A 27,759-nucleotide genomic window follows, 5' to 3' on the forward strand; every position below is an offset into this window, starting at 1 on the left:
AATGTACAACACAGGAAATACAGCCAATATTTTATAATAACTATAAATGGAGTATAACCTTTAAAAATTGTGAATCACTATATTGTACACCTGTAACTTATATAATATTGTACAGCAACTATACATCAATTAAAAAATACATTGATGAGGCTGATATAAGATTATAACTGTCATTGGTTTCCCTTGTTTTCAAATTTTATGCATTCATTGGAACCTTTTTTTTCTTATAGATTAACATGGTGACAAGTAATTGTTACAAAACTCAACTTATAAAGTGAATTTATGGTAATGTCCACCTCTGTCTTATTTGATAGATGTGGACCTGTCCTTCCTGTTTTGGGCAATGAACTTTGGAACGTTCTGCGGCTGGTAGAGAGCAAATTTTAGAAAAGCACTTAGGAGCAAGGAATAAAAACTCAGTGGCTTAAACAAAGAGGGGTTTGTTTCTCTCATATAACAAGAAGTCAGGAGGTAGGTGGTGCTGGTGATGGTCTGGCAGTTCAACAATAGCAGGGCCAACCTCTCTGTGATTCTCTTGGCCTTTCCCTCGTGGGCACAGGAAGACTGGTGTAGGTGTGGCCAACACATTCACCCTCTAGACAGGAAAAGGAGCAAGGACAGCACCTGCCTCCTCTTTCCCTTCCATCAGGAAAGCAAAATGTTTATAGAAAATTCCTGCAGCTTCTGCTTACATCGCACAAGCCAAATCTGTCACCTGGTCACTTCCAGTGCAGGGAGACTAGAAAAGTACTTAGCTTCCCTGGGCTTTATAAACAAGGTGGGTAAGAGAAATGAGGCTGGGAATGGATGCTGAGTCAACCACAGAAGCTGCCACAGAGAAAAATGAAGACTTTCCAGGTTACCTTGGGCAAATGGTCCTTTAGGGAACAAAACGATGTTGGCTTTGAGGGATTTAATAAGTAGGACATACGTACACCCATTTTAAAACATTTGATTAACTGCTTATTATGCATCTAACACTGTACTGGGTGCTGGGGAGTCTCAGAGGTTGGACTGTAGAGGCTTCTCCCACCTGAAGGAGGAGATGAGCTTGCTAACCAATTTTCCACTGTGCTAAGGAATCATGGGAAATTCTCCCATCTCCATTTTTGTATAAATAATAGGGTTAGATCTCTAAGAACACTTCAAACTCTAGAGTTCTCTGATTTTGTATAAAAAAATCACTGGGCTTCCCTGGTGGTGCAGTGGTTGAGAATCTGCCTGCCAATGCAGGGAACACGGGTTCGAGCCCTGGTCGGGGAAGATCCCACATGCCGCGGAGCGACTAGGCCCGTGAGCCACAACTACTGAGCCTGCGCTGTGCTCCGCAACAAGAGAGGCCGCGATAATGAGAGGCCCGCGCGCCGCGATGAAGAGTGGCCCCCACTTGCCGCAACTAGAGAAAGCCCTCAGAAACGAAGACCCAACACGGCCAAAAATAAATAAATAAAAAATTTAAAAAAAAAAATCACTTAAGATGTTCTCTGTCCCTGCTTCAATGCCACTATCAGTGTTACTGTCAGCAACATGTAATGACCCATATTTTTCTAGCAGCTTACGTGTCATGGCATTAATCTGATATGATGGGAGCAACCAGAATGTTACATGGGAATTATATTTTAATGGGAAGTAGTGCTACAAGCTTCAGAAGCAAGGACAGATGGTAGAAACTTGGAAAAGAAAGGAAAAAGTCAACATTAACAGGAAATAAGGATTTAGACTATGAAGCTAGTATCAATAAGCAATTTATAAAGATGAATTTTTGTCCTTCTAAGATTCTATCACTCGTTAGACCCCCTTTCAGGAACAAGTGGCATACCTGTTTCTGAAGGTGGTTGCTCTTCATACCACCTCAGGTACTTACCCTGAGAGACCATGTAGACACGGTCCTTCACACATTCAGTAAACCTGCAATGAGCACCTATTATGTTCTAAGCACTGTAGTAGGTCCTTGTGACATAAACACGAAACAAGTCTTGGTCCCTTACCTTAGGATGCTTATGTCTACTGGAAGAAAAATGGATACTTTGACTAAAAGTTGACATTCACTGCGACAAGCTGCCATAATAGAACTGTGCAGGGGAAACCTTCAGCCATCCAGGTCAATCCCACCTGATGCAGGCATGGGGCAGGGAGGGGGAGGGTGGTGGAGGAATGGGAAGAGTCTTCACAGGCAGAGGAGAGGTAACTTTTGAGCGGTAGGACAAGTGCAAAGACATGGAAATGTGTTTGGAAAATTACATGTCATTTCATGCATCTCCTAGAATACAGTGTACATGGGGGAGAAGGGTGAGTGAAGCATTTGGAGCGTTTAGCTAATTTTGAAAGTGTTTTGGGTACCTTATACACAAAAGGATAGGCTAGCAAATTAAGGGAAAGCTTTGCTGGATATTGGTTTTTCTTGATTTCTTTTTGCAACCAGCTTTTATTTCTACTATCTGTTTATTACAGGGGCTGAAGCCTGGGAACTACTCATCCCAGCCTCCTTTACCTCCAGGGTTTTGAACACCATTAACAGTCAGCCAATGAAATGCACTTGCTCACATTTGGGGATGGAAAGGAGCTGTGTTATTCTGTCTCTGGCAGTGGCTTGTGTGTGTTTGGGCTTTGGCAGAAACAAGGTTTTACAAAGTTCTCAAAGCATCCCTGTCGACTACCCCCATTCACTACCGTAGGAGGGCTGTGATCATCAGTGACAGCTTCCTGCAGTTTCCTGACCCGGATGTCAACAACAACTTTCTAATTTGTAGGACCACGGCTGCCATGGTGAACCTAAAAGCTAGCGGTAGCTCTCCCTACTCTCATTTTCTCAACAGTTGTGTAAGCATCCAACCCCCTCTATTAAATATCGCTGCTTGAAATACCAAGAGCAGTTTCTCTTTTCCTGACTGAATGTTGACTGATACCATATAAATATAAATGAAGGTAAGGGACAAAACCATCCTCAGTGGCAGGCAATATAATTGTCTACGTAGAAAATCTACAGTTACATTTTAGAACTGAAAAAAATGTTCATCAAGGTTGCTGGATATTAATATAAAAAAAAATCAATGCACACATCACAAACCTGGATGTCATCCTTCTTTCCTCTCTGTACCTCCCACATCTAACCAATCACCAAATCCTGTTGATTATATCTACTCAATATTTCTAAAATGTACCAACACCCCCCTGCCACCACCCTCAACCAGACCACCAACATTTTCTCCTAGGTTACTTAGTCCATCTGGGATGCTATTTAAGGAGTACCATAGACTGGGTGGCTCATACACAACAGAAATTTTTTTCTCCCTCTTCTTAAAGCTGGGAAGTTTAAGATCAAGGTGCTGGCAGATTGTGTGTCTGCTGGGAGTCTGCTTCCTGGTTCATAGATGGCTGCCTTTTCACTGTGTCCTGACACAGCTGAAGGGACTAGGGAGCTCCCTGGGGTCTCTTTTATAAGGGCATTAATTCTATTCATGAGGGCACCACCCTCATAATCTAATCATCTCCCCAGAACCCCACCTCCAATTACCCTCACACTGAGGGTTAGGTTTCAACATGAATTTTGGGGGGACACAAACATTCAGTCTATAGCAATCACCATAACAGTCTCCTAACTGGTCTTCTGGATGCAGTTTTATCTTCTTGCATTCCTCACCGCATAGCTGGAATGGTCTTTCTAAAACACGAACTCAATCCAGGCATTCTCTTGCTTCAAAGTCTCCTCATTACTCTTAGGAACAATTCCAAACTCCTAAGCATGGTTTATAAAGTCCTTCACATTCTGCCCCCATCTGCCTCTCTAGTTTTATTTCTTTCTACACCACACTTCTCTCTTGAGAGCTCCAACCATACTGTAATTCTTTCACATTCTCAAATAAACCTTTTCATAAGCAGTTGTCTCCATCTGGGACACGATATCCTTCTCCATAGCCCCACCGCACCCCCTCCTTGCCCCTTTAGCTCCTAAACAACCTTCAAGCTTGGGATTGGACCTCATTTCCTCTGACTTGGTAAACTAGGCCAAGAGTCCTGCCAAGTGCTCTCATTACTCCCTGGACCCCCAGCCCCATCATGGCACATACCGTACTTTATCATTGTTGCTTGTTTAATTGTTCTCCTTCAGCCAACTGTAACCTCCACAAAGGCTGGAAGTGTGTGCATCATTGTATTTCTGGTGCTGACACATAGAAGATGCCTATTAAATATATGCTGAAAATAAACCCCTATTCTAGGTCCTTTTCAGAGGTTGGATTAAAGGATGAGGGGGTTCGGGGAAAAGGGTGAAAACCACCAAGCCTCTACTGATGGGTTAGGGCCCTGCACAAACCACCACAGAGGACCACAGTGAAGTTCATGTGTATCTCAGTAAACTCCAGAATGAGGTGAAGCACTTGCCTTGGGGGCACAACTTAGGGAGGTACCAAAAAGCTCAGGAATTGAGATACAGAATTCTTTACTGAATGTGATAGCCATAGCAGAGCTGGAGGCATAAGGAAAGACCAGGAAAAATACTGAGCCTGTCTATATTCAAAATGTGCCTATTTTGTATATTTTGTTCAAGTTTTTGCATTTTGCTTTTAAAATATTGCATTAAAATACTATTTATTCTACCGATTACTGAGTTTTTTGGCATGCTCTTAAATTTTGTACCTCAAGTAAGTTCATCACTCGCCTAACCGTAGTCCCAGCTCTAAAGTATCTGTAGGGTGTTTTACCAAACTCTCATGGGGAGGCTTTTTCTATCTCCTTGTTCAATATAATGTTTGCTGTAGGTTTTTTTTTTATATACCCTTTATAAATTAAGAGCTTCCCTCTTATTCCTGGCTTACCAAATATATTTATTAGGAATGGTCATTGAGGTTAATAAGTACTTTTTAAGTATCTATCAAGATGATTATTCGTGTCTCTCCTTTAAGAATCTAGTGAATTCAACAGCCAAGACATGAAAACAACCAAAATGTCCATCAACAGATGAATGGATAAAGAAGATGTGATACATATATACTATGGAATATTATTCAGCCATAAAAAAGAATGAAATAAAGCCATTTGCAGCAACATGGATGCAACTAGAGGTTATCGTACTAAGTCAGAAAGACACATACCATATACCGATACCAAATACCACTTATATGTGGAATCTAAAATATGACACAAATGAACCTATCTACAAAACAGAAACAGACTCACAGACATAGAGAACAGACTTGTGGTTGTCAAGGGGGAGGAGTGTGGGGGAGGGATGAAGTGGGAAGTTGGGGTTAGCAGATGTAAGCTATCATATACAGAATGGATAAACAACAAGGTCCTACTGTATAGCACAGGGAACTATAGAAAGAATATAAAAAAAGAATGTATATATATATATAATTGAATCACTTTGCTGTACAGCAGAAATTAACACATTGTAAATCAACCATACTTCAATTAAAAAAATAAGAAAGAGAATGTAGTGAATTACATGGATAACAAGTTATATTTTTCCCAATTATTTTAATCATAAATAAACAATATGCATATCTATGGATCAATTATCTTCTGTCATTTGAATTATAACCTTAGGTCAAATCCCCTACTTATATTCTCATAAATTAGTGTGTTGCCATTTTATTTTCAGCTTTTTCATTTTAAACTTTTCCCAAATGCAGCATATGTTTTTAAAATGCTATCATCAATAGCAGCAGTCTTCCTTCACTAGTGGTCTGGGGGAATTTAACAGGTTTTCATTTCCTAGTGCATCTTGTTTTCTGTCACATTTTGTGCTTGAGGGAGGGCCTGGCTGTACTGACAGTACAATGATCGTTAAACCTGAAATTTTCACTACCTTTTAGGAGAAATAAGAGAAAATCTCCACACATGGCAGAATTCTGTCAGGGAAATTTACTGCCATAGAATCCTCTAACACGTCTGAATGCTGCAGAAAAATTAAGTTGGCGCTTAGGTAGCCAACTCTTTTATGTCTTCTCTTCATATCTTGGCTGGGAATATAAAGTAAAAAATTATTTCATGACTGACTCACCAAGGGCCGTTCAGCCTCTTCTTTCTTTTCTAGGAGGATCTGTTGACTGTTGATTAATTGGATAAGTCAATGTGAAGCCCTGCATCAGAAGATGCAAGATGGAACAGCTGCACGGGGTAAAGCCAAGGAAGTAAATAAGATTGTCCAGGAGAATTGTGGACAGCGGTTGTGCACAGTGGTTGAGGAAGTGGGCTAGGCTCGAGTGTAAGCTTCAGGAGAGCAGGGGCCCCGTCTGCCTCCGTGGCTGCATCTGCCGCACGTAGCACACGAGTACTCAGTAAATACCTAGCAATGGATAAAAGAATGAACCACTAAATCCTGCCAGACTCCACCGTCAAGGACTAAGCTAAGGGGAGGAACGTGAGAAGGGATCAAAATATCCAGCAACACAGCGTCACGAATGCCAAAGAATGTCTTAAGTGGAGGGAACAGACATTGTGTTAAATATTGCCAAGGAGTTGTAGCAATTACAAAATGGTTGATTGGAAGTAAGAAAAGAAAAACACCACAGCAATGACTTAAAAAAATAATGGTTTGGAGACTTCCCTGGCGGTCCAGCAGTTAAGACTCCACGCTTCAAATGCAGGGGGCACACGTGGGTTTGATCCCTAGTCCTGGAACTAAGATCCCACATGCCACACGGTGTGGGAAAAAAAAAAAAAAAAATGCTTTTGCTGTTGTTGTTTGTTTGGTGCATGGCAGGAAGTTCAGGAGGTGGTCTAAGATGGGGCAGTGGCCAGCTGAGTCCGTCCATTTTTCTCAGGAACGCCAAAACTTTCCCAGAAGAAGCTTTTACTTTCCTTTCTTTGTTGAGATCTGGGTCACATACTCACCTCTCGATCAATTCCTGACCAAAAGTCTTGAGATTGTTTTACGCAGCTATGGGTCGCCGCCTGACGCGCATAGAAGCCGATACTACAGCAGCAGCTTTTGAAAAAAGAGAGAGCTTTTTCACGAGATCGGGAGACAAGGAGACAGGAGGCAAGACTCTCAAACCTGTCTCTATGATCCAGGGTTCGGCGTGATTTTTAAGGGGTTAGGAGACTTTCAAATTTGGAAGCTGATTGGCTAGTCTTGAATTAGTCCATGAGCTACTCATGCTGCTGGAAGCCAGATTTTCCTCACTGAAGAACTTCTGGCTTCTTAGAGGGCTCTGGTGGTAACATCTCTACCCTGTGAGTTCCGTAGACTGAAGAGTCTTGGTTCCGGGTCATCCTGGAGACGGGAGCTCCCACCTTGCCCATGCTCAGTGCTGCCTCTGTGAAACAACTCCAGGTTTGATTAATCAACAACCTATTTAAGGAGGCAAAACCAGTTTAAGCTGGTCAGTTTTACGTGTTTTAATCAGATTCGTTCCCTGCAGCTGAGGAAGGGCCTCTTCCTGCACTCAAGTGGTCTCCAATGGTGACTCAAAAAAATGGGATTCTGTTGGAGGGAAGAAGGGAAAATGCATGTTGGGTGTTGTCTGTTGCAGATGTTACATTTTTAAAGGACCCAAGCAGGATCGGCAGCATAATTTGCGGGGTTCACTGCAAAATGAGAATTTAAGATTCCCTATTCAAAATTTATTACGAATTTCAAAACCACAGCAGTGAAGCATTAAACCAAGCACGGAGGCCCTTCTGAGTGTGGAACCCCTCTGAGTGTGAGGCCCTGTGCAAATGCATTTATACCGTGTCCGTGAAGTCAGCCTTAGACCCAAAGCTGCCCATTGAGCTGGGCAGTTGGGAGATCATTGGTCAATTCAGGTGACTTGGGGAGGAGAGAAGGGGAAGAGAATGCAGTAGGCAGAGGATTGAATGGGAGGTGAGAAAGTGGAGATGGCACCAACATTTCTTGTAGAAAATAGACATGATGCAGTGGGAGAAAGCTGGCTAAATAGGGAAAGAAAGTAGAGAGTGGGCAGAGGCTGCATGTCCCCAGCAAACCACTGCCCGGACATTTTCTTTTTCCTTTTTTTTTTAATAAACTTTTTAAAATTTTTTATTTATTTGTTTTTATTTTTTGGCTACGTTGGGTCTTCGTTGCTACACGTGGGCTTTCTCTAGTTGTGGTGAGCAGGGTCTGCTCTTCGTGGCGGTGCGTGGGCTTCTCACTGTGGTGGCTTCTGTTGTTGCAGAGCACAGGCTCTAGGTGCACGGGCTTCAGTAGTTGTGGCATGCGGGCTCAGTAGCTGTGGCTCGTGGGCTCTAGAGCGCAGGCTCAGTAGCTGTGGCACACAGGCTTAGTTGTTCCGTGGCATGTGGGATCTTACTGGACCAGGGCTCAAACCCATGTCCCCTGCATTGGCAGGTAGATTCTTAACCACTGCGCCACCAGGGAATCCCTGCCCAGGCATTTTCTCTCTCTCTCTCTCTCTCTCTCCTAGCCAGTGTGTGTTGGAAACTGGGCATGACTTTCATGTAGGGCAGATAGAGAGGGGCTGGGGCTGAGAGCTCCACTCACCTTTATCAAGACCCATGCCACCAAACCAGGAGACACTGGAAGCAAAGGAGAGAGCCCTGGGTCAGAAAAGCTAGGTTCAAATCCCAGTTCTTCTAGGGACTAGCAAAACTGAGTCCCTGCCCCTTAATTAGCTCAGCAGAGGATAGCAAAACATGTGTCACATGTTTTGTGTGAGGGTGAGCTGCTACAGAAGGAAAGCAGGGTTGCTGCCCTTTGAGCAGACACCCTCCCTACAAAGCCTGGGCATCCCCTTCCTGCCTATTCCTCCACATTATTGACCCCAGCCCCTCAATAATTATATAATGATACTGTAAATACCAGTGGTGGGTGAGATGGGGTGGGGGATTGTGTCAGGGGAGGGGAAGGAAGAGGTAGACTGGTTGGTTTATGTAAACCCACTCTGTTCGCTCCCACCTCCCACCTTTGCCATGCATTGGAGACTTGGGCTCTGGGTTTATGCCACTTGGTGATGTAATCAGTTCTTCAGTGATGTCACCCCCATCAATGCCAGGAGACATAAATTTCATTTCCCAGATGATGCAGCAGACAGCTTCTGGGCAAACAGTGACCCTAGCAATAAATATTGGCAGAGAAGAGAGACTTTTAATGGAAAAGCTTTGTGAACCTAGAGTAGCCAGGCCGTAAATCCCAAAACAAAGAGGGATTTAATACTTTAGATCAGAAGACAGAGTCATCAGAAGCAAAATAAATAATTCCAAAGCCCATTTGAAGCAATCAGCTATTTAAATCTCAGTATTAAATAAAACCACAGCTAACTGAGGTTAAAATATATATATATATATATGAAAATGAGACAGAAACCCCCTGTCTAGAAAGAAAAACGCCTTGCCTAGGCTCTGAGCTGTGTAGCCAGGCGGAGGGGCGTGTCCTTCCCCAAGGAGGGAGAAAGCAGAGCCAGTCAGGAGATGGTGGGCAGAGCCCCTCCTCTGGGGCCAGGAGAGCCACAACTTTGGATCACACCAGATGGAATCTATCTGATGGTTACAAAAACTGAAAGTATGAGGGGAGGATAGCAAAACAAAACAAAAAAGGACATGTTGTAAGCTTACGTAAAAATCAGAAAGTGTCCCCCGAATATCATATGTCAGTAAAATACATTAGGAAACCGAGTTCTGTGACATGTTAAGTAATTTAATGTGAATTTCATGTCGTATTCCTCTGCAGTGAGTTCACTTCAGACGCTGAGTGATGCAGGAAGAAACCTGAGGCTTGTCTTCATCTTAAAAGGTGTCTGGGCACCTAACACCTAGCAGACCCTGACACTAAATCCTGGTTCTAGGAATGACCTCCACCACCTGGACGGAAGGAGTGTCCTCTGAGGTCTGGCGTCCTGAGCAGGCAGAGGTGAAAGAGGATGTTCAGCTCGTGGCTGAGAGGCCCAGCTAGACGCTGATACACTCAGGACGAGCACCAGGTCTCATTCATCTTAATATTCCTCCTGCTCAGCACATCGCCTGACCTTTGGTGCCCTCAAAACTTGAATAAATGAACAAATAAACTCTGGATAAAATACCTGTATCTGAGTCTTGGCTCTGCCACGTAAAGGCCGTGTGACAGTAAGCAAACTCCAAAGCCCTTCAGACTATAATTTCTTCAGGGAAGTCGTGCCTGGGGTTGTAAGGAATAAGTCAACTAAAGTGTGTGAAAGAGCCTGATAAAATGCACCCAAAAGAGTAAACATTCAAGAGGAATCACTGCTAACATTAGAAATCCTTTTCTTGACGGCTTATTATCTTTCCTTGCTATCCTCTCTCTCTCCCAGGTTCACACTAATTTATGGTCTCCCACTCTGACCTAAAATGCACTGGCGTGATGGTGGTGGATGGGGAGATAAATCAGCCTCAGGCTGCTGACGGTCTACACAGCTCTCTCTCACCTAGAAGTAACAATATTTCTAAAAGTGCATCTGCAATGTTCATGGACCCGGAGACTGCCCCCCCTCACACCCTGGTGTCCAGAACAGTGGCCACGTATTAGATGGATCTGTGTGTGTGTGCACATATGCGCGCACACACACACACACCAGGGAGGAGTGTGGATGAACCAGCTGTTGAGGCACTGTATCTCCCAATGGCTATTAAGTGACCCAAAAGTACCCATGGAAGATCTAGGTCTACTCCCACTGAAAACAGGAAGTGGGCCTTTTTTGATGCCAAGGCTCAGTAAACTATAACCTGTGGGCCAAATCTGGCTTGTTGCTTGTTTTTGTACAGCCCACAAGCTTAAGAATGGCTTTTACATTTTTATTTTATTTTTTTTATTTTTGACTGCGTTGGGTCTTCGTTGCTGCATGCAGGCTTTCTCCAGTTGCGGCAAGCAGGGGTTACTCTTCATTGCGGTGCGTGGGCTTCTCGTTGCCGTGGCTTCCCTTGTGGAGCACAGGCTTTAGGTGTGCGGGCTTCAGTAGTTGTGGCACATGGGCTCAGTAGTTGTGGCTCACGGGCTCTAGAGTGCAGACTCAGTAGTTGTGGCTCATGGGCCCAGTTGCTCCGCGGCATGTGGGATCTTCCCGGACCAGGGTTCGAACCCTTGTCCCCTGCATTGGCAGGCGGATTCTTAACCACTGTGCCACCAGGGAGCCTGGTTTTTACATTTTTAAATGGTTGAAAAATCAAAAGAACAATATTTCATGACTTGAAAGTTCCATGAAATTCACATATCAATGTTCATAAAGTAAAAATGTATCGGGACATCACCCCACTCCTTTGTTTACATATTATCTGTGGCTGCATCACAGTTGAAATAGAGCTGCAATAGAGACCATATGGCCCACAAAACCTAAAATATTTACCACTGGGTCCTTTACAGGAAAAGTTTGCTCACCCCCAGGGGTAGGCCTTTGATTTAACAAACTTTCCTTGAGAATAGATTCTGGTGAGTCAGACTCTGGGCTCATCCCCAGGGGTCCACTGTTGTATAATGCACTGCCTCTGTCCTTGTAAGGCCCAAGGTCCAGTAGAAGAGCATACAGGTTAAGCACATAGTCCTCTGTGTTCCTAGAGATGCATGGGACCATCCACCCTGGGACCCTGGTTTATATAGAGATCCCAGTTTGAGGTAATGTGGCTCCTGCTAGAGGTCCTAGCCATTCATTATCTCACTGAGGGTACAATTCTGTGGGAGAGCAAGCTGGTCCCTTGAGGCATACCCAGCGGTCCCTGTGAGTGCTGCAACTAAGACCCGATGCAGCCAAAAAAAATAAAGAAAATAAAGAGTTCGCATGCTGCAACTAAAAAAAAAGTGAGCCTTAAAGATAACTAAGGATGTAAAAGAAACACCTCTTGCTGCTGAATGGCAGGGACATGAGATGGTCAAAGGGAAAGGCCCCAAAAGCAGTAACTGGCAAGGAGAGGAGGAAGAGCGGTGGGGCAAACAAGGTGACTCTACTGGAGAATCAAACCCTGGTCGGATGCATATGAGGGCTCAATGTGGAGGGGGAAGGTGTGTGTGTACGTGCCTCATCCAGGAAGGAAGATTGCTATGGCGAAGGCGTGGTTTTGCTTGTTTTGGAAGGAGGCCCTCAGAATGCAATCTGTAATCTTAGGGGGAGAGTTGAAATGGGCTATGGAATTTAGAAGCAGGTGAAAGATTTCAATGGTGTGAGGGGTGGCAGTTGTGGAGTTTGCTCTTTTGCACCTGCTTTCAGGGCCTGTTCTGCCCAGTTGGCTGCAGAGGGCCCCCGCTGTGCTGAGCTGGGGGGGGGGGTGGAACTGTGTTTACCAGTGTCTCTGCACTGTCCAAGGCCACCTGGTATCCTGAGACAAAGGATTCACATGGGGACAGGCTGCTTGATGTTGGAGTAGCAACATCAAGGAAACCCCCAAATGCATTGGTGCTTCTACCCGCACTATACCTCACTTTCAAGAAAGCTGCACATGAGCAAAATGTGTATAATCTGAATTAAAATACAAAGGCACTAATGCAAACAACACTTGTAACTTGCATTTGTATAGTGCTTTACAACGCTAGAAGCTCTTTTCAAAGGTATGATCTTCCCTAGGTCTTTACAATAATCAGGGAGGTGGCTGTTATTATCAGTTCTACTATTTTACAGATAAGGACCGTGAGACTGAGTGTGAATCTATTACTTTGCACCGCAGTAAGTCCAGAGGTGGGGAAGCTCTGGGTTAATCCAATGGCTCAACATGATTAGCCATAAGGCCTTTCCATCTTTCCACTCCACGCTGCTCACCTCTCGGCCTTGTCCTCAGACTGTCCTCCTAGATCGGAAGACAGCTGCCACATCCTCATACCACAAACCCCGGCAGCATAAAAGGATTGTGTCTTCCTTGAGTTCATCTTTAAGATAAAGGGAATCTTCACTGGAAGCCCTTCCCTGCAGACTTTTCCTCCTGCCGCATGAGCTAGAATAGGGTTATAGGTCCATTCTTAATGGAATCGCTGGAAGGGGGATGCATTATCAGGATGGGCTGGGATGAGATGCACTGACTGTCCACTCTAAATTCATGGCCACTCACCTCAAGAAGGCTCTTACTGCCAGCTTGCAGCACACCGGAGACTCCTAGACTAGTGCTTCTCACACTTGAGTGTGCGTCAGAGTCACCTGGGGGGCTTGTTCGAGCAAGACTTGGCACCAGCGTGTCTGGTCCAGGAGGTCTAGAGTAGAGCCTGAGAATCTGCATCTCTGACAAGTTCTCAGGTGATGCTGATGCTCTGGGTCCTGGGACCATACGTTGGGAACCACTGCTCTAGATCACTGACCTTTACGGTCTTAGACAACACCATCTGCCTCTAATCTTTTTTCCTCAAGCATCTAACACCTCTCTGCACTCGCTTCTCCATCTCAACTAATACCTTGCTGCCCATTTCATTGACACTACCTTGCTGCTGCCACCATCACATCTAACACGGTACTCATACACTCTGGTTTCCTTTCTGTTACTCTGGATGAGCGGCCGTGCTCATCTCGAAGGCCAATCCCTACATCTGCGCACTCGACCTCATCTCCTCTCCCCTATCCAGGAACATCTCTCCAAAAAGTGTTCCCCTTGTTGGCAAACATGCTCTGATATTGTCTGTCCCCAAACAAAACGAAACGCAACCAAAAATAGAAAAACTGGACTTCCCTGGTAGCGCAGTGGTTAAGAATCCACCTGCCAACGCAGGGGACACGGGTTCGAGCTCTGGTCTGGGAAGATCCCACATGCCACGGAGCAACTAAGCCTGTGCGCCACAACTACTGAGCCTGCGCTCCAGAGCCCATGAGCCACAACTACTGAGCCCACGAGCCACAGCTACTGAAGCCCATGTGCCTAGAGCCTGTGCTCCGCAACAAGAGAAGCCACCGCAATGAGAAGCCCGTGCACCACAACAAAGAGTAGCCCCCGCTCGCTGCAACTAGAGAAAGCCTGCGTGCAGCAACGAAGACCCAATGCAGCCAAAAATTAAAATTAATAAAAAAAAAAAGAAAAAGAAAAACTCCCTTGAACCCCAATCCCTCCTCAACCATTACCTCAACTCTCTGTTTCCCTTGACAGCAAAACTCTTGAGATCTCCATTCTCATTCTCCTCACTTCCTTTTTTCATCCTCTCTTGAACCCAGTCCCAGACAACTCTTGTTTCCACCTTTCTGTTGAAACTGCTCTTGTCAAGGTTAACGATGACGTCCTGGTTCCTAATTCTAGTAGTACTGAAGTCCCAGGGCCCATCTTACTCAGCCCATTAGCAGCGTCTGACACAGCTCGTCACCTCTCATTTGGAACCACACTCTCTACTGGCTTCTGGCCACTGCTCTCTCTTGGTTCTCCTCTCTCCTCTCTGGCTGTTCCCTCTCAGTATTTCCTCCTGAGTTTTCTTTGTTTCACTGGAAAGACTGGAGAGTCCTAGAGCTCAGTCCTCTCTACCTACATTCTCACTGGATGTAGTTTCATCTAGTGTCAGGATTTTAAATGCTGTCTACCTGTCGTGATCCCCCCAATTCATATCTCCAGCCTAGATCTCTCCACTGAATTCCAGACACATAGACCCCATGGCATGTATCTCCATTTATATAGTGGATATGTCAACATTAACATTTCCCCAAACTGGGCTCCTGCTTCCTCCCCAGCAACCCAGCACACATATACCAAGTTTTTCTTCCTACTCACAGCAAATGGGGACTTCATTCTTTCCGTTCCTCACGCCAAAATCTTGGAGTCATCCTCGACTCTACTCTTTTCTCTCCCACACCACATCCAAACCATCAGCAAATGCCATTGGATCTATCTTCAAAATGTATCCAGCGTCTGACCCCTGACCACAGCTTCTACTGCCACTGATTCTGATCCAAGCCACGCTTCTGTCCAGCCTCCACTGTTACAAAAGCATTTTAACTAGTCTCCCTGCTTCTTCCCTCCCCTCCCCCCAACCCCCATCATCTATTCTTGACACAGCCAGCCAAAAGATGCCATTAAAATGTAAATCAGATTATGTCACTCTTCAGCCCAAAGTCTCGCTCAGAGCAAAAGCCAAAATCCTTACAAAGGCCTGCAAGGGATCTGGCCCTGGAAGTTTATCTGATGTCATCCCCTTGCCCCTTCTCCCTTCTCTCGCTTCTCAGCTGCTAGGCTGGCCTCCTTGTAGTTCCCTGAACCCATCAAGCACATGCTTAACTTATACTTGCTGTGACTCTGCCAGGGGTAGCCCTCCTGCAGAAATCTCTGAATCTTAGCTCCTTCACGTTTCTGCTCAGATGTTTCCTGATCAGAAAGACTTTCCCTGACATCCCTAAATAAAATAGGAAAATTTCCTACTCTCACTTCCACCCCAACACTTTCTCTTCCCTTTAACTGACCCTAATTTATGCCTAACATATTCTATAGGTATCTGCTTATCATGTCTCCCCACTAGAATGCATGCAGCATGAGGGGAGGCAGTTTGAGCCCATACCAGGTACCCAATAAAAATTTTGAATTTATTAATGGAAAGGCAAGTTCCCACAGAAAACAACAAATTAGCGACTAACTTATACTTTGGACTCTTGTGAGTTAGATTAGGGGTAGTCAGTCCCACAGAGCTCTGTCAACTTTATTTTCAGTCTGAGCTTCTGGATCTGCATGGCCAAGAAACAGACTCTGGACTACATTATCTCTCTGTAGGTGTTGTCATACTCAGAGACCTGGCCAGCGGGCTTTCCTCAAAAGAGCTCCATTTCGAAAAGGGAACCCTTGTACCCTGTTGATGGGAATGTAAATTGGTGCAGCCAGTATCGAAAATATTATGGAAGCTTCTCAAAAAACTAAAAATAGAACAACCATATGACCCTGCAATTCCACTCTTGGGTATATATCCATTAAAAAAAAAGAAAACACTAATTCGAAAAGATACATGCACCCCAATGTTCACAGCAGCATTATTTACAATTACCAAGATATGGATGCAACCTGAATGTCCATCCACAGATGAATGGATAAAAAGATGTGGCATATATATATACACACACACACACACACACATATATATATATATCGCACACATTCGGTTGGCCAAAAAGTTCACTCAGGGTTTTCCATGCGATATTATGGAGAAACCCAAACGAACATTTTGGCCAACCCAATATATATACACAAAGGAATACTACTCACTCATAAAAAAGAAAGAAATTTTGCCATTTGCAACAACATGGATGGACTTAGAAGGTATTATGCTAACTGAAATAAGTCAGACAGAGAAAGACAAATACTGTATGATATCACGTATACATGGAATCTAAAAAATAAAACAAACTACTGAATATAACAAAACAGAAATAGACTCACAAATATAGAGAACAAACTAGTGATTACCAGTGGGAATAGGGATGGGGGAGGGGCAAGATAGGGGTAGGGGAGTAACTATTAGGTATAAAATAAGCTACAAGGGGCTTCCCTAGTGGCTCAGTGGTTAAGAATCCGCCTGCCAATGCAGGGGACATGGGTTCGAGCCCTGGTCTGGGAAGATCCCACATGCCATGGAGCATCTAAGCCCGTGAGCCACAACTACTGAACCCACGTGCCACAATTACTGAAGCCCATGTGCCTAGAGCCCATGCTCCTCAACAAGAGAAGCCACCGCAATAAGAATCCTGCGCACTGCAATGAAGAGTAGCCCCCACTCACCGCAACTAGAGAAAGCCCGCGTGCAGCAATGAAGACCCCAAACAGCCAAAAATAAGTAAATAAAATAAATTTTTAAAAAAAGCTACAAGGATATATTGTACAACACAGGGAGTATAGCCAATATTTTATAATAACTATAAATGGAGTATAACCTTTAAAAATTGTGAATCACTATGTTGTACCCTGGAAACATATGTAATATTGTACATCAACTGTACCTCAATTAAAAAAAAAAAAGCACCATCTCCTCTCAGATTCTCCAAGTCCCAGGTCCTTTAGTATTTAAAGGAACTGCTGTCAGGGACTTCCCCGGTGGTCAGTGTTGAACAATCCGCCTTCCAATGCAGGGGACGCATGTTCAATCCCTGGTCAGGGAACTAAGATCCCACATGCCACGGGGCAACTAAGCCTGGGTGCCTCAACCCGAGAGCCCGCGTCCGCAAGTAGAGAGAAGCCCGCGCACCGCAACGAACGATGCCGCATGCCTCAATGAAGATCCTGCATGCCGCAACTAAGACCCGATGCAACCAAAAAAAACCAAAAACGCTGCTGGCAAATTCTTCTGGCAAGCAGATAATCCCTCCCTGATTGATCAAGTGCACAACCAACTAATTTTTGTACATTGTTTTTTCCCCAAAGCTGGCTACATACGTATGACCCCACAAAGAAACCTACCTGGCATAGTTCACCCCCTCCTTTCCTGCCACGAGATAATACACTCCTTAAAAACCACCTGATCAGCCAGATGAGGATAATTTTGGTGATTGCTTCCCGTCAGTATAATCACCTGTACCTTGACAAGTAAACCGAGTATTCTATCAGGATCCTTTACTTTTTTATCGGCATTGATGTGACTTTCTTCTTTCACATAAGCCAAAACTTTTTCTCATCCCGACAATGACATTCTTTTGTTAAAAATAGAAAAATTCAGCATCCTGTGAAAATGGCAAGAATGTCCATGAGGAACTGTCTGGGTTGGAGAGTTGCCAGCGCGGCATTTAATACCTGCCTGCACTATCAAGAGACCTGAAGTGACCTTCCAGGGTGATTTTTTTTTTCTTTTCTATGAAAGCCCACACTAGAGATTTTGGAACAATCCATCAGATCATGAGATTGGCAAAAGGAGACAGAAGGACTCAACTGGGAATGAGACAGGGCAGCAGCCTGACCCCTGCTGCCCCCCTCCACTGAAAGGGATTAAATTGAACTAATTGGATTAGAAGCTAAGGCAAGAGGTCTGGGATGCTGGGAGGGGTGGGGAGGGCTTTCAGTATCCTGCCAGTGGTAAAGCATAGGTGTAGCTGGTTTAGAGCAAGCCACCTGAAAATAAGGCAAATTCCAAACCCACGGGTGAAATCTTTGCCAAATGAATCATTAACTCTCCTCTTTGTAAAAAGGAAGAAATATCTCCTTAGGCAAGAAACTCAGAGCTAGCTGGGGGCATTTAGTTTTGAGAGCAGTATGAAGGGGGTAATCAATACACGAAGTCAAAATAGAAACTTCAGAAAAGAAAAAAATACAATTAAAAAAGAAAGAAAAAAAACTTCATCCAGTCTGGAATAGGGCCAAATGCTATGAAAATGGCCTAGGGTCACACACTGGTAGGAGTGAAGGGAATTTAAAGTCATAGATACTCCTGATAGTTAAGTGATTAGAGTTTTTACTTGTGCTTGAGTTGGGTATTTCAATATTTTTTAACAGATGTAGAACCAGTTGTAGGTAAAAGTACTTCATAAACTGCAAAAGGCAAAACCAAACCAAACCAAAAAAAAAAAAAAAACCACCAAAAAACAGAACTGTTGTGTTATCTAGCTGCTATTATCCAAATTCATAGTTTATGTATTAAAAAGCTCAGGTGAGTTCCTGTGTTACCAACATCTCAGCTTGTGCCCATGTCCAGTGGGTCATCATAGCTACTATGCCTGGGGGCCTCTGCTCATTTTGTGAGGCCATCAAGATTCAGGTGTCCCGGAGAAATTAACACTCAGAACTTAGCTCAAAAGCAGAGCCTGTCAAACTGTACTGTGCCTTCAAATCACCTGGACAGTCTTGTTAAGATGCAGATTCTGATTCCTTGGGTCTGGGGTGTGGCTCGAAAGTCTGCATTCTAACAAGCTCCCAGGTGATCCCAATGCTCCTGGTCTGCGGACCACACTTTGAGTAGCAGGGCTTTGGGCTATGCAGTCTGCAACTTCGGTTCTCTTTTCAAGGATAGAATTTCCAAGTAGGTGGATTCAGGGGTAACTGGTTAGGTCAACTGTCTGAGGCAGTGGTTCTCAAAGTGCGGTTAGTCCAGGGAAAGGCAGCAGAGGCATCACTTGGGAGTTTGTTAGAGAGAGGCTAATTCTTGGGCCCCATCCCCAGAGTTTCTAAACCAGAACCTCTTCGGGGGGCAGGGCAGTAATCTGTGTTTTGATAAGCCCTCCATGTGATTCTGATGCTCATTAGCGTTTGAGAACCACTGCTCCAGCACATTAAAATCACCTGAAGCGTTAAAAACAAAATCAAGACCTGAGTCCCATCCCAGAGAATCTAACATCCATGGAGATTCTACTGTGTAGTCAGTGTTGGGAATGGCTGGGCCGGAACAGAAATCTGAGCCTGCTCATATAGGAGAATTAACTGTAAAGCATCTCAGTGAACCACAACAGGCTCGTTGCAGGTCTGGACATCTATCTGAACAGGGTGCACCCTGGGTCTCCAGCGTGACTGAGTCAGAGGGTGGATGATGCAGAATTAAGTGGTCACTTCCCTGGCTCTCCCCTGTCTCTCCTTTTGCTCACCATGTGCTCTGGCTGGAGCAGCCTCCTGCTATGCTGCCACCAGTCTACAGTTTCACCCATCCTTAAAGACCCATATCAAACCCAGGTCTTCAGAAATCCCTTCCTAAACTCTCTTGCTGGATTAGATTTATTCTTCTGTAGAGTTTCATGGCATGTTATTTGCAATTCTTATTTTCCTGTATTACCTTCATTTCTTGACTCTTCCTCTCCCCTGAACTGTAAACTCTTAGATACCAAGAACCGCAAAAGATTCAACTTTGTATCTCTTCCTTCAGTGTAAGTGCTGCACTGTGAACCTAGTAGGCATTCAGTAAATATCCTGTTGAATCTGGAGTTGGAAGAGCTGGGGTTGAGACTTCCCTTTGCAACTAGTGACTGTGTGACTCAGTTTGTTAGCTCTCTCTTAGCCTCGCTTATCATCTGTAAAATTAGGATGTTGAACTAGATGATGTCCCTTCCAAATCTCAGATTCTATGCTTCTGTGTAGTCTATTCTTATCCCTGGAAAAATAAGTCTACACATAAGCCCTACTGATACTGGGTGTAGTTGGCCACTGGGTTAGGGATGGACACAAATTCTTTGACCCTCCTCCCACAGAGAGGTGGGGTCTATTTCCCCTCCGCATTATTCTGGGCTGCACTGTGACTTGCTTTGACCAATAATAGACTGCAGTGGACGTGACATTGTGCCAGTTCTGGGCACAGTAAGTGGCTGTCCTGAGCAGGGCCAGGGTGAGGTAGAGGGAGGGAAAGGGCGAGGAAGAAATTGGGAGCATTGGGACTCCAAAGAAAAGCCTTTAATAAGGTCTGACAATTGGGGCTTTAGGAGTCGGGGAACCCTTGGTGTTAAGAGTTCTGAACTGTAATAGGGAAGAACAAACCTGACTCCTATTAGATCTGTTTCTTTTACTTTAACCTTTGTATTCTATTGCTTTTGCTACAAGTTAAGAATGTTGCCTATAGCCTGAAATATACGGGATAGTCCATTCTCAAGGCTCTGACCTTTAAAGGTGTAACACTTTTCCATTCACATAGAGATAAAAAGTTGCAGAACAGAATAACATTCTCTTGTTGGAGGTTTATAGGAACCTTGTGACCCGCGGACAGAACCAAAGGATTCTGGCACCAAGAAATTTGCAGGATGGGACTTCCCTGGTGGCGCAGTGGTTAAGAATCCGCCTGCCAATGCAGGGCACATGGTTCGAGCCCTGGTCCAGGAAGATTCCACATGCCACGGAGCAACTAAGCCCGTGTGCCACAACTACTGAGCCTGCGCTCTAGAGCCCGAGAGCCACAACTACTGAGCCCGTGTGCCACAACTACTGAGCCCGCGCGCCTAGAGCCCGTGCTCCGCAACAAGAGAAGCCATTGCAATGAGAAGCCCTCACACCTCAACGAAGAGTAACCCCTGCTCCCCGCAACTAGAGAAAGCCTGTGCGCAGCAACGAAGACCCAATGCAGCCAAAAATAAATAAATTAATTAATTAAAAAAAAAAAAGAAGTTTGCAGGAGCCACCCACACCCCCTCCTCTTTTAGTATAAAAGAAGCCTGAATTCTAACTCAAGTAAGATAGTTTCTTGGGACCCTAGTCCTCCATCCTCCTGGTCTGCTGGCTTTCCAAATAAAGCCGCTATTCCTTGCCCTGATAACCTGTCCTCAATTTATTGGCCTGTCATGCGGGGAGCAGTATGAGCTTGGACTCGGTAACAGAACTGTTACATAAAGTCTGGCCATCTGGCTGGAGAGACTATGCAGAGAGGGCTTGAGTCCACAGGAAGAGAGAGGGGCCCATGGAGTCCACCCTTCCAGCCATCCCTGCCAAGGTGCCAGATGTGTGAACAAAACTGTTTTGGACCCTCCAGATCAGCCCCACTACTAGCTGAATATCACCAAGTGATCCCAGTTGACACCACCTGGAGCAGGAGAATCACGCAGCTGAGCCCTGCCCTCCTTCCTGAGTTACAAAATCACAACAACATAACAAAATGATTTGCTGTTTAAGTCACCAAGTCTAGGGTAGTTCATTATGCAGCCATAGACAGCCAGAACACTGTGTTGATGGCATTATGTGAATTCTTTGCAGTTTAACATGTAAGTATTTGATAGTTGTTGTAGAAAACATATAGGAATACACACGTTCAGAATAGGGGGTTGTGGAAGTGGATGACATTTTGTGCTATTTCCACTGACTTTGATTTCTCGAGTCAATTATATGGCTTGTGGACACATTTCTAGAGCAAACTGCACACCCACTGAAACAAGGGCCTCCTTGAGAGAGACGCTCAAGGCCTGTGACAGTAGCCCCAGCGCAGTAGGGACTTGTCCAGCGGATGTAGGGCGAGGCAGGGAATTGTAATGAAGGCTTGAGAAGGTGGAGCTCTCAATCAAAGAGGGCTTTGTCTGCTCCTGAACACAGTGTGGCCATTTCCTCAGGCGAAATGTTCAGTTTGGGAGAGATTTGCAATTTGAAAAGGGGGATTTTATTTCCTCCACTCCCCAGCTAATTTAAACTTCTGCCGATCCCAAGGGAGATTTTTAGTGCAGTATAATAAGGAAACTTTCAGCATCACAGCCTCTTTTTCTGAATGTGTTTCTTATGTAAATGCTGCATCAGAGCCATTTCCCTCTTCTTTACACTTTAATTCTGCTTTTAAAACCTGCAAAATAGAAACACAGAGAAAGACACCTTGAAAATACTTTGGGTTTCATCTCTTTTCCATTTTTACCTCAGGCTCCCCACATTTTTTTTAATCCTTGTTCTTCAAGTCAAGCATATTTCAAAATCATCTCCTGTTGAACTGGGAAAGCGGGGGGGGGGGGGGTGGCGGGGGGGGAGATGATTCCTGTACATTTAGGATGCCCAAATATACCATGAAATGCAGGGCACTTCATAATGATCTAATAATCCTCAGAACGCTGCAGTGAAGTCAGGTGGCCCTGAGCAGGGGCGTCAAGGGACATTCAAAGAGGCCCCGTCCGAGACCCCGGTGCTCCCCTCCCCCATATCACAGTGGTTTCTGGAGGCAACGCGGGGGAGGGGGAAGAAAAACGCCAGGCTGAACAGGTCTCTTTCAAAAAGGTTTTCTTTTCTTCCTGGCTCCCTTCCACTCCCCACTGCCTGCCTACGTGGAATTGGCCACGATTTAGCGTTTGTGGTCCACTCACAGCACCCCATACAGCGACTATCATACAACACCTAACTGTAGTGATTTGCTCATGTCTATTCGCCTGTTTGGGAGCATAAACAGGGAGGGGAGGATAATATCTCATCTCCATATCCCTGCACACAGCAAAAATAATAAAGAGTAAAAATACGCTTAAGGAATGAATGAATGGGTTTCGATTCCAACTCAGGCACTTCCTAGCAGCATGTCCCTGGGCAAGTTCTTTCACCTCTGCGAAGACCCAGGTTCTTCTTCTGTGAGATGCGGAGAATAGCAACCACCTCGTGGGGAGCTGTGAGGGATCGAGGGGTGGGTAACATGTACGAAGCGTGTGGCCGAATGTGCCAGGCACGCAGTAGCTTCTCAGCTAAGGTCCAGCCCCTCCTCTTTTCCCCGGAAAGCCGAGCCCACGGATAGAAAGGGCCCGGCTTCTCTAGGGGCTGCGGGGGGCCGGCGGGCGGGGCTGCAGGGCTTGCTGCGCCCACAATACCGCTCTGCGTTCTTGGCTGTCACTTAAATCAGTTCCCTTAAGACATGGCCCTTTCACCTGAAGCTTAGATTCTATTTAAAAGGCAAATCTTGGGGAGGGAGGAGAAGGGGGCACTTCAGGCCTGAAACCTCACTGTGGGTGGGATAAGGAGGGGGGCGGGGATGGAGGAAACTGGGAATGTTGGGATTCCAAAGACAAGAATCAGGAGGGGCTGCCTGGTATACAGGAGAGATCATGGCTCCCATCCGAGCTTTTCCTGCTGCTGGAAGAGTGCAAATTACTTAACCTCTTTGAATTGTAGTTTTCTGATCTGTAAAAGGGGGCTGTAAAAGCTAATATACGGGGTGACTCTGGGGATAAACGATGCAGTGTAACAAATGCTTAGTAGATTGTTAGTGCCCACGCGCAGTGGGTGCTGGAGAGAGGAGAGCGCAGCGCCGGCGGGCTCCGCCACTCAGCAGGAGGTTAAGTAAGGCTCTCTTTGTGGCTCATCCAGGCCATGGTTATTATTTCCTTTCCATCGCCTCAATTTCTCAGGCTCTGCTCTTTGCCTGGGGCCAGCTGTGACCACAGCGACAGCCACCTAAATTAATTATGAGAGAATGTACCTTCTCCATCCTCAAATCCCAAACCAGACAGAAGCGAGAGTACAACAATAATATTTCATACCAGCGAAGACAGTGGGCCTCAACCTCAGCTCCAGGAAGGAAATGGTGAAAACATTCCACCATTCAACTGAAAGCTAGGAGAAAATACCAGTAGGTGGGAGGCGATTCAGCGGGCGGCGGCGGGATGCGGCGCGGAGCCGCCCGGCGCTGGGGGCGCAGGTGGGAGCCGGCCCGCGCCCCACGCCACCCCTCCCCACCCCATCTCCCAGGGCGACTTCAGTAAAACCTCCCGGGCCCTGTGCTTCCGCCCCTTTTTCTCCCCGACTCCTTCCTTCTCCTCCCACCTCAACCCTGCCCGAGGCTCCCGCGCCCCCTCTCCAGACGGCCCTGCGGGGACGGCGGGTCCCAGCGGCTGCAGCGCGGGCGCATCGGAGCGCGGGGAGCGCCAGCCGCAGTGCGGCCTTTGTCGCCCTCTCCCCGCCCTTCCCCTGGCTCCACCTTCTCTTCCTTTCTCTTTCCCAACTTTCTCCTTCCCCTTACTCTCCTCCCCCGTACCATTCCCCCCTTTTCTCCCCGCCTTCTTCCTTCTTCCCTTCCCCCCGCCTCCCGTGCCGCCTCCCTTCCCACCTCCACCCCCGGTTTAGAACGCCCCAGGAGAAGGTCGGTGCCCTGACAGCGATCCCAGCGCCCCGCTGACCTTTTCTCGCTTTGCTATGAGAAGGAGTTGGAGAGACTTCTCTGCAGCATGCTTTGGCTGGCTTGTCCCAGTCGGCCCGCTGGCCCGCTGAGCTGTTGGAGACCCGGACCCCTAGTCTCCTCCTGGGCATTCCACAGCGCCCTCACTGTCCTGTGTGCCCACTAGGCTGGCCCCAGACCCAGTAAGCTAGTCAGCCTCGATGGTCCCCATACACCACCTCTGAGAGCTGCATGCGGGGGGGCCGGGCGGGGGGAGCGAAATGTAACAAAGCAGAGATGGCTTCTCCTGTCCCTGCTGGCCTCTGGGGACAGAAATGCTGCCACAGGGCTCAGGTTCACCCCAGTTGGGGTGGGGGTGAAGGCGGGAGAACCAGGTGCACCCCTGGGGTGGGGCTGGAAAGGGGCCTCTCAAAGCAAAGACTGGAGGGCCTTCTGGCGAGGCTGGACCCCAGAGCAAAGCCTTATCCAAATTCAGTGCCACACTCTGGAAGCCTTTGACATTTCCTCCTCTGTGGGGATGGATTTCTCTATAGGTCACATTGCTCCTGGAAAGAAACAAGAATCGTGATCTGAATTGTTGTGGAAAGTGTGTATTTAAAATCTTATTAAGGTTTATTTTTAGAGCCCGCGTCTGCTGCCCTTATCACCAGAGATGAATTCTTGAGGGGTCTCTCTGCTTTACTGACCTTTAAGAAAAGACTTCAAAGATGAGAGAAGAGCCGGGAGAGGCAGGTCCTGTCCTGGGAGCGTAGGTTTTGTGATGCTTGCAGCCCTCACCTGCCTTGACAGGGAGGTGGCCCTGGGCTGGGTCCACCAGGCATCCTAGATGCACCCAATAATTCCAGGACAGTGTGAATCCTTTCCAGGGGTGAAGGGCATTGACGCTCCCTTCCTCCAACCCTTGACACCACAAAAGACAGGTCTCCCTACCCTCCCTTACCCCCCATGCCCCGCGAACCCTGGGAAAAGGCCAGATTGACCTCTGGGATTGTCTAATAGTAGCAAACAATTGTTGAGTGCTTTCTACGTGCCAGATACCGTCCTAAGTGCTTTCCATACAGTAACTCACTTAATTCTCACCATCACCCTGTTACCATCCCCACTTTACAGATTAGAAAACAGCCACAGAAGGCTTAAGCACTTTGTCTGACATCACAGAGCTTTCTGATCGTTTTCCCTCATCCTAAGAGAGTCCCCAGCTGCGGGCACCCTGCCTAAGCCCCACTGCCAAAGAGCATGGTGGGGGTGGTCAGTCACATCCCGAAGCCCCGGGCACAGGTGCTGAGGAGGAGGGAGCGCACAGAATCGCGCAGGAGAACTGCTGCAGAGGGAGTGACTTTGCATCCGCCCTCTAGCAGCTGATGCCAAGAGCTGCCAGGCTGCAGAACCCATCTCCCACATCTGCCTCTTGAACTGGCACTTCTCTCCTGACAGCCCATCAGCAGGTTCGCCTTTCCCTCTCCATCAGAGTCCAAATAGTCACAGGTTGTCACAGCCCTCACAGTCCCCAGTTCTCCCAGCGTTGAGGGCACCGTGGAGGCTCTGAGTACAATCCCCAGAGATCTAGGGAGGAGCCCGGAGGCACCTCGGAGGGTGACGCTGCTCCCCACTGGAACCAATCAGAGGCAGAATGACTAGAGAGGGGAGGGCCCTCACCCATGAGTTGTGCCCACCTGGGTTGGGGGGAGAGGCTCAGATCAGAAGGGGATGGAGTGTGGAATGCTGAGGTTCACGGACATGGTCCTGCCATGGCACCGGGGACTCTTGGGCACTGTCTTTTCTTTAGCTCAAAAGCTGCCTCCAAACCAAATGTTTGCCAGCTCCCTCTGATGAGGCCCAGGGGGCAGTCCACATGGGTGGGCCAGAGCAGGAGAGGAGAGCAGAAACCAGTGGGAGTAGAGGAAAGCTGGAGGGGCTGTTCCTACAGGAACAGAAGCCAACAAAGAACTAAGCCACCTCAGTTCTTTCCTGCTCTGCGAAGCAGGGCCCAGATGGTCTTGGAACATTGCTGGGGGCCTTGGAGCGGCACAGGAGGAGTGCCAAGGTGGCTATAAGCCACTAGGAGTGTGTTGAGAGCCGCTAGGAGAGTCAGCCCACTCACACACACGTGGATGCACAGATACACCTCCAGCCTCTCTCTTCCACACACACAGACTTTGACACACCTTATGCTCATGTTGGTACATACCCACATTTGACATAAGCCACACACACACACACACACACACACACACACACGTGGGGAAAATAAAGACACAAAGGGACAACCAGTGAAGCACACCCTTGTGAAATACACCTTTGTCTGTTAGACAGGCCCAGCCCCAGAGGTACACGATGACGGACTCTAAGACGTGTCCACTGGGTGTTCCTGGGCAGGGTCCCCGTGGCCTACTGCTGGCCGTGCCCGGACAGCTGGTCCCAGAGCCCGGACAGCTGGTCCCAGAGCCCAGGTGTCTGTAGCTCATTTACTCACACCAAGTCTGGTTCTAGGAAGCTTTGAGAATTCCAGGAATCGCTCTGGAGGTGCTGGGCTTCCCACAGGGATGTCAGGCACACAAACTGGGGTTACCTGAGAAGCTCTGGGAACATCTCAGGGAGAAAGGAGAGCTTTGCCCACCTTGAATGGCCTAACGCTTCCACAGGGCTCCTCTTCTCACGTGGGTGGTCGTCAGCCCTCCTCGGCTCCACGGCGTCCGCTGGCCTGGATGCCACCTGTCATGAACCCCCGGTTTGTTCTGTATGTAGATCCGCACAGAAAAAGCACCAGACCGGGGGGCTGAATAGCACGAAGTTAAAAGCACAAATTATGGAGTCAGATGGCCCGGGTTTGAACCTGTGCTCTGCTGCTGACTAGCTGTGTGACCTGCGCGAGTTACTGAACCTCCTTAACCTCTCTAGGCCCCAGGTTTTCTCAGCTGTGAAATGAGAACAGTAATAATACTTACCTCCTAGGGCTACTGTAAGAATTAAATGGGTACATTTGAACAAAGCGCTGAGTGCTGTACACTGCGAGTGCTCTAAAGAGCTGGGTACGTGGGTGAGAGGGCTGGAGGCCCAGGGGCAGGCGACAGGCTGGCTGAGTAGCAGAGGAGCGTGGGACCGGGAGACGCAAATGGCCTGAAAATGACCACAGACCTGTGTCTCTGTGCTGTCAACTTTGATATTCTGGAGAGAAAATAAATAAGAGCATATTTCCTCACAGAGTAGAGCGCGCTCAACCAGAAAGCCACAGAAAACAGGAATACTTCCTCAGTATTATATAATAATAGCAAAGGTAGTGCCTCCTTCTCAAAGGGGCCCAGGGCACTTAGAGATTGCATAGTCAGAGCCCGACCAGCACGGGCCCTGCGCTGCGGGGCGGAGGTTGCCGGCTTACCAGCTCGGGCTGCTCCTGCAGTGGGGACAGCAGCACGTGGGCTAAGGGCATCCTGGGGACCCCTCCACACACACAC

The 27,759-nt window shown here is 46.9% G+C and overlaps 1 protein-coding gene across 5 annotated transcripts in view; it reads right to left on the reverse strand.

Moving 5' to 3' along the window:
* The window catches only part of MAB21L3 (mab-21 like 3), a 91,982-nt gene that overhangs the window by 15,902 nt on the left and 48,321 nt on the right, over positions 1 to 27,759 (reverse strand). Inside the window, exons 6-7 of one of the 5 annotated variants that reach the window (XR_014262949.1) lie at positions 26,877 to 27,083; positions 21,807 to 22,006 (exon numbers count right to left, since the gene is read on the reverse strand). The exons of 1 other annotated variant lie outside the window; for it this stretch is intronic. Coding sequence is in view for 2 of the 4 variants with exons in the window: in XM_082459764.1 (XP_082315890.1) it covers positions 26,976 to 27,083 (108 nt within the window). In the remaining 2 variants the exon portion in view is untranslated. Of the gene's footprint in view, positions 1 to 21,806; positions 22,007 to 26,754; positions 27,084 to 27,759 lie in introns of those variants that run through there. 3 more of the 5 variants (XR_014262948.1, XM_082459766.1, XM_082459764.1) reach the window with 3 other exon arrangements.

The sequence above is a fragment of the Balaenoptera physalus genome (assembly GCF_965194825.1).
Source record: "Balaenoptera physalus genome assembly, chromosome: 1".
Lineage (NCBI taxonomy): Eukaryota > Metazoa > Chordata > Mammalia > Artiodactyla > Balaenopteridae > Balaenoptera > Balaenoptera physalus.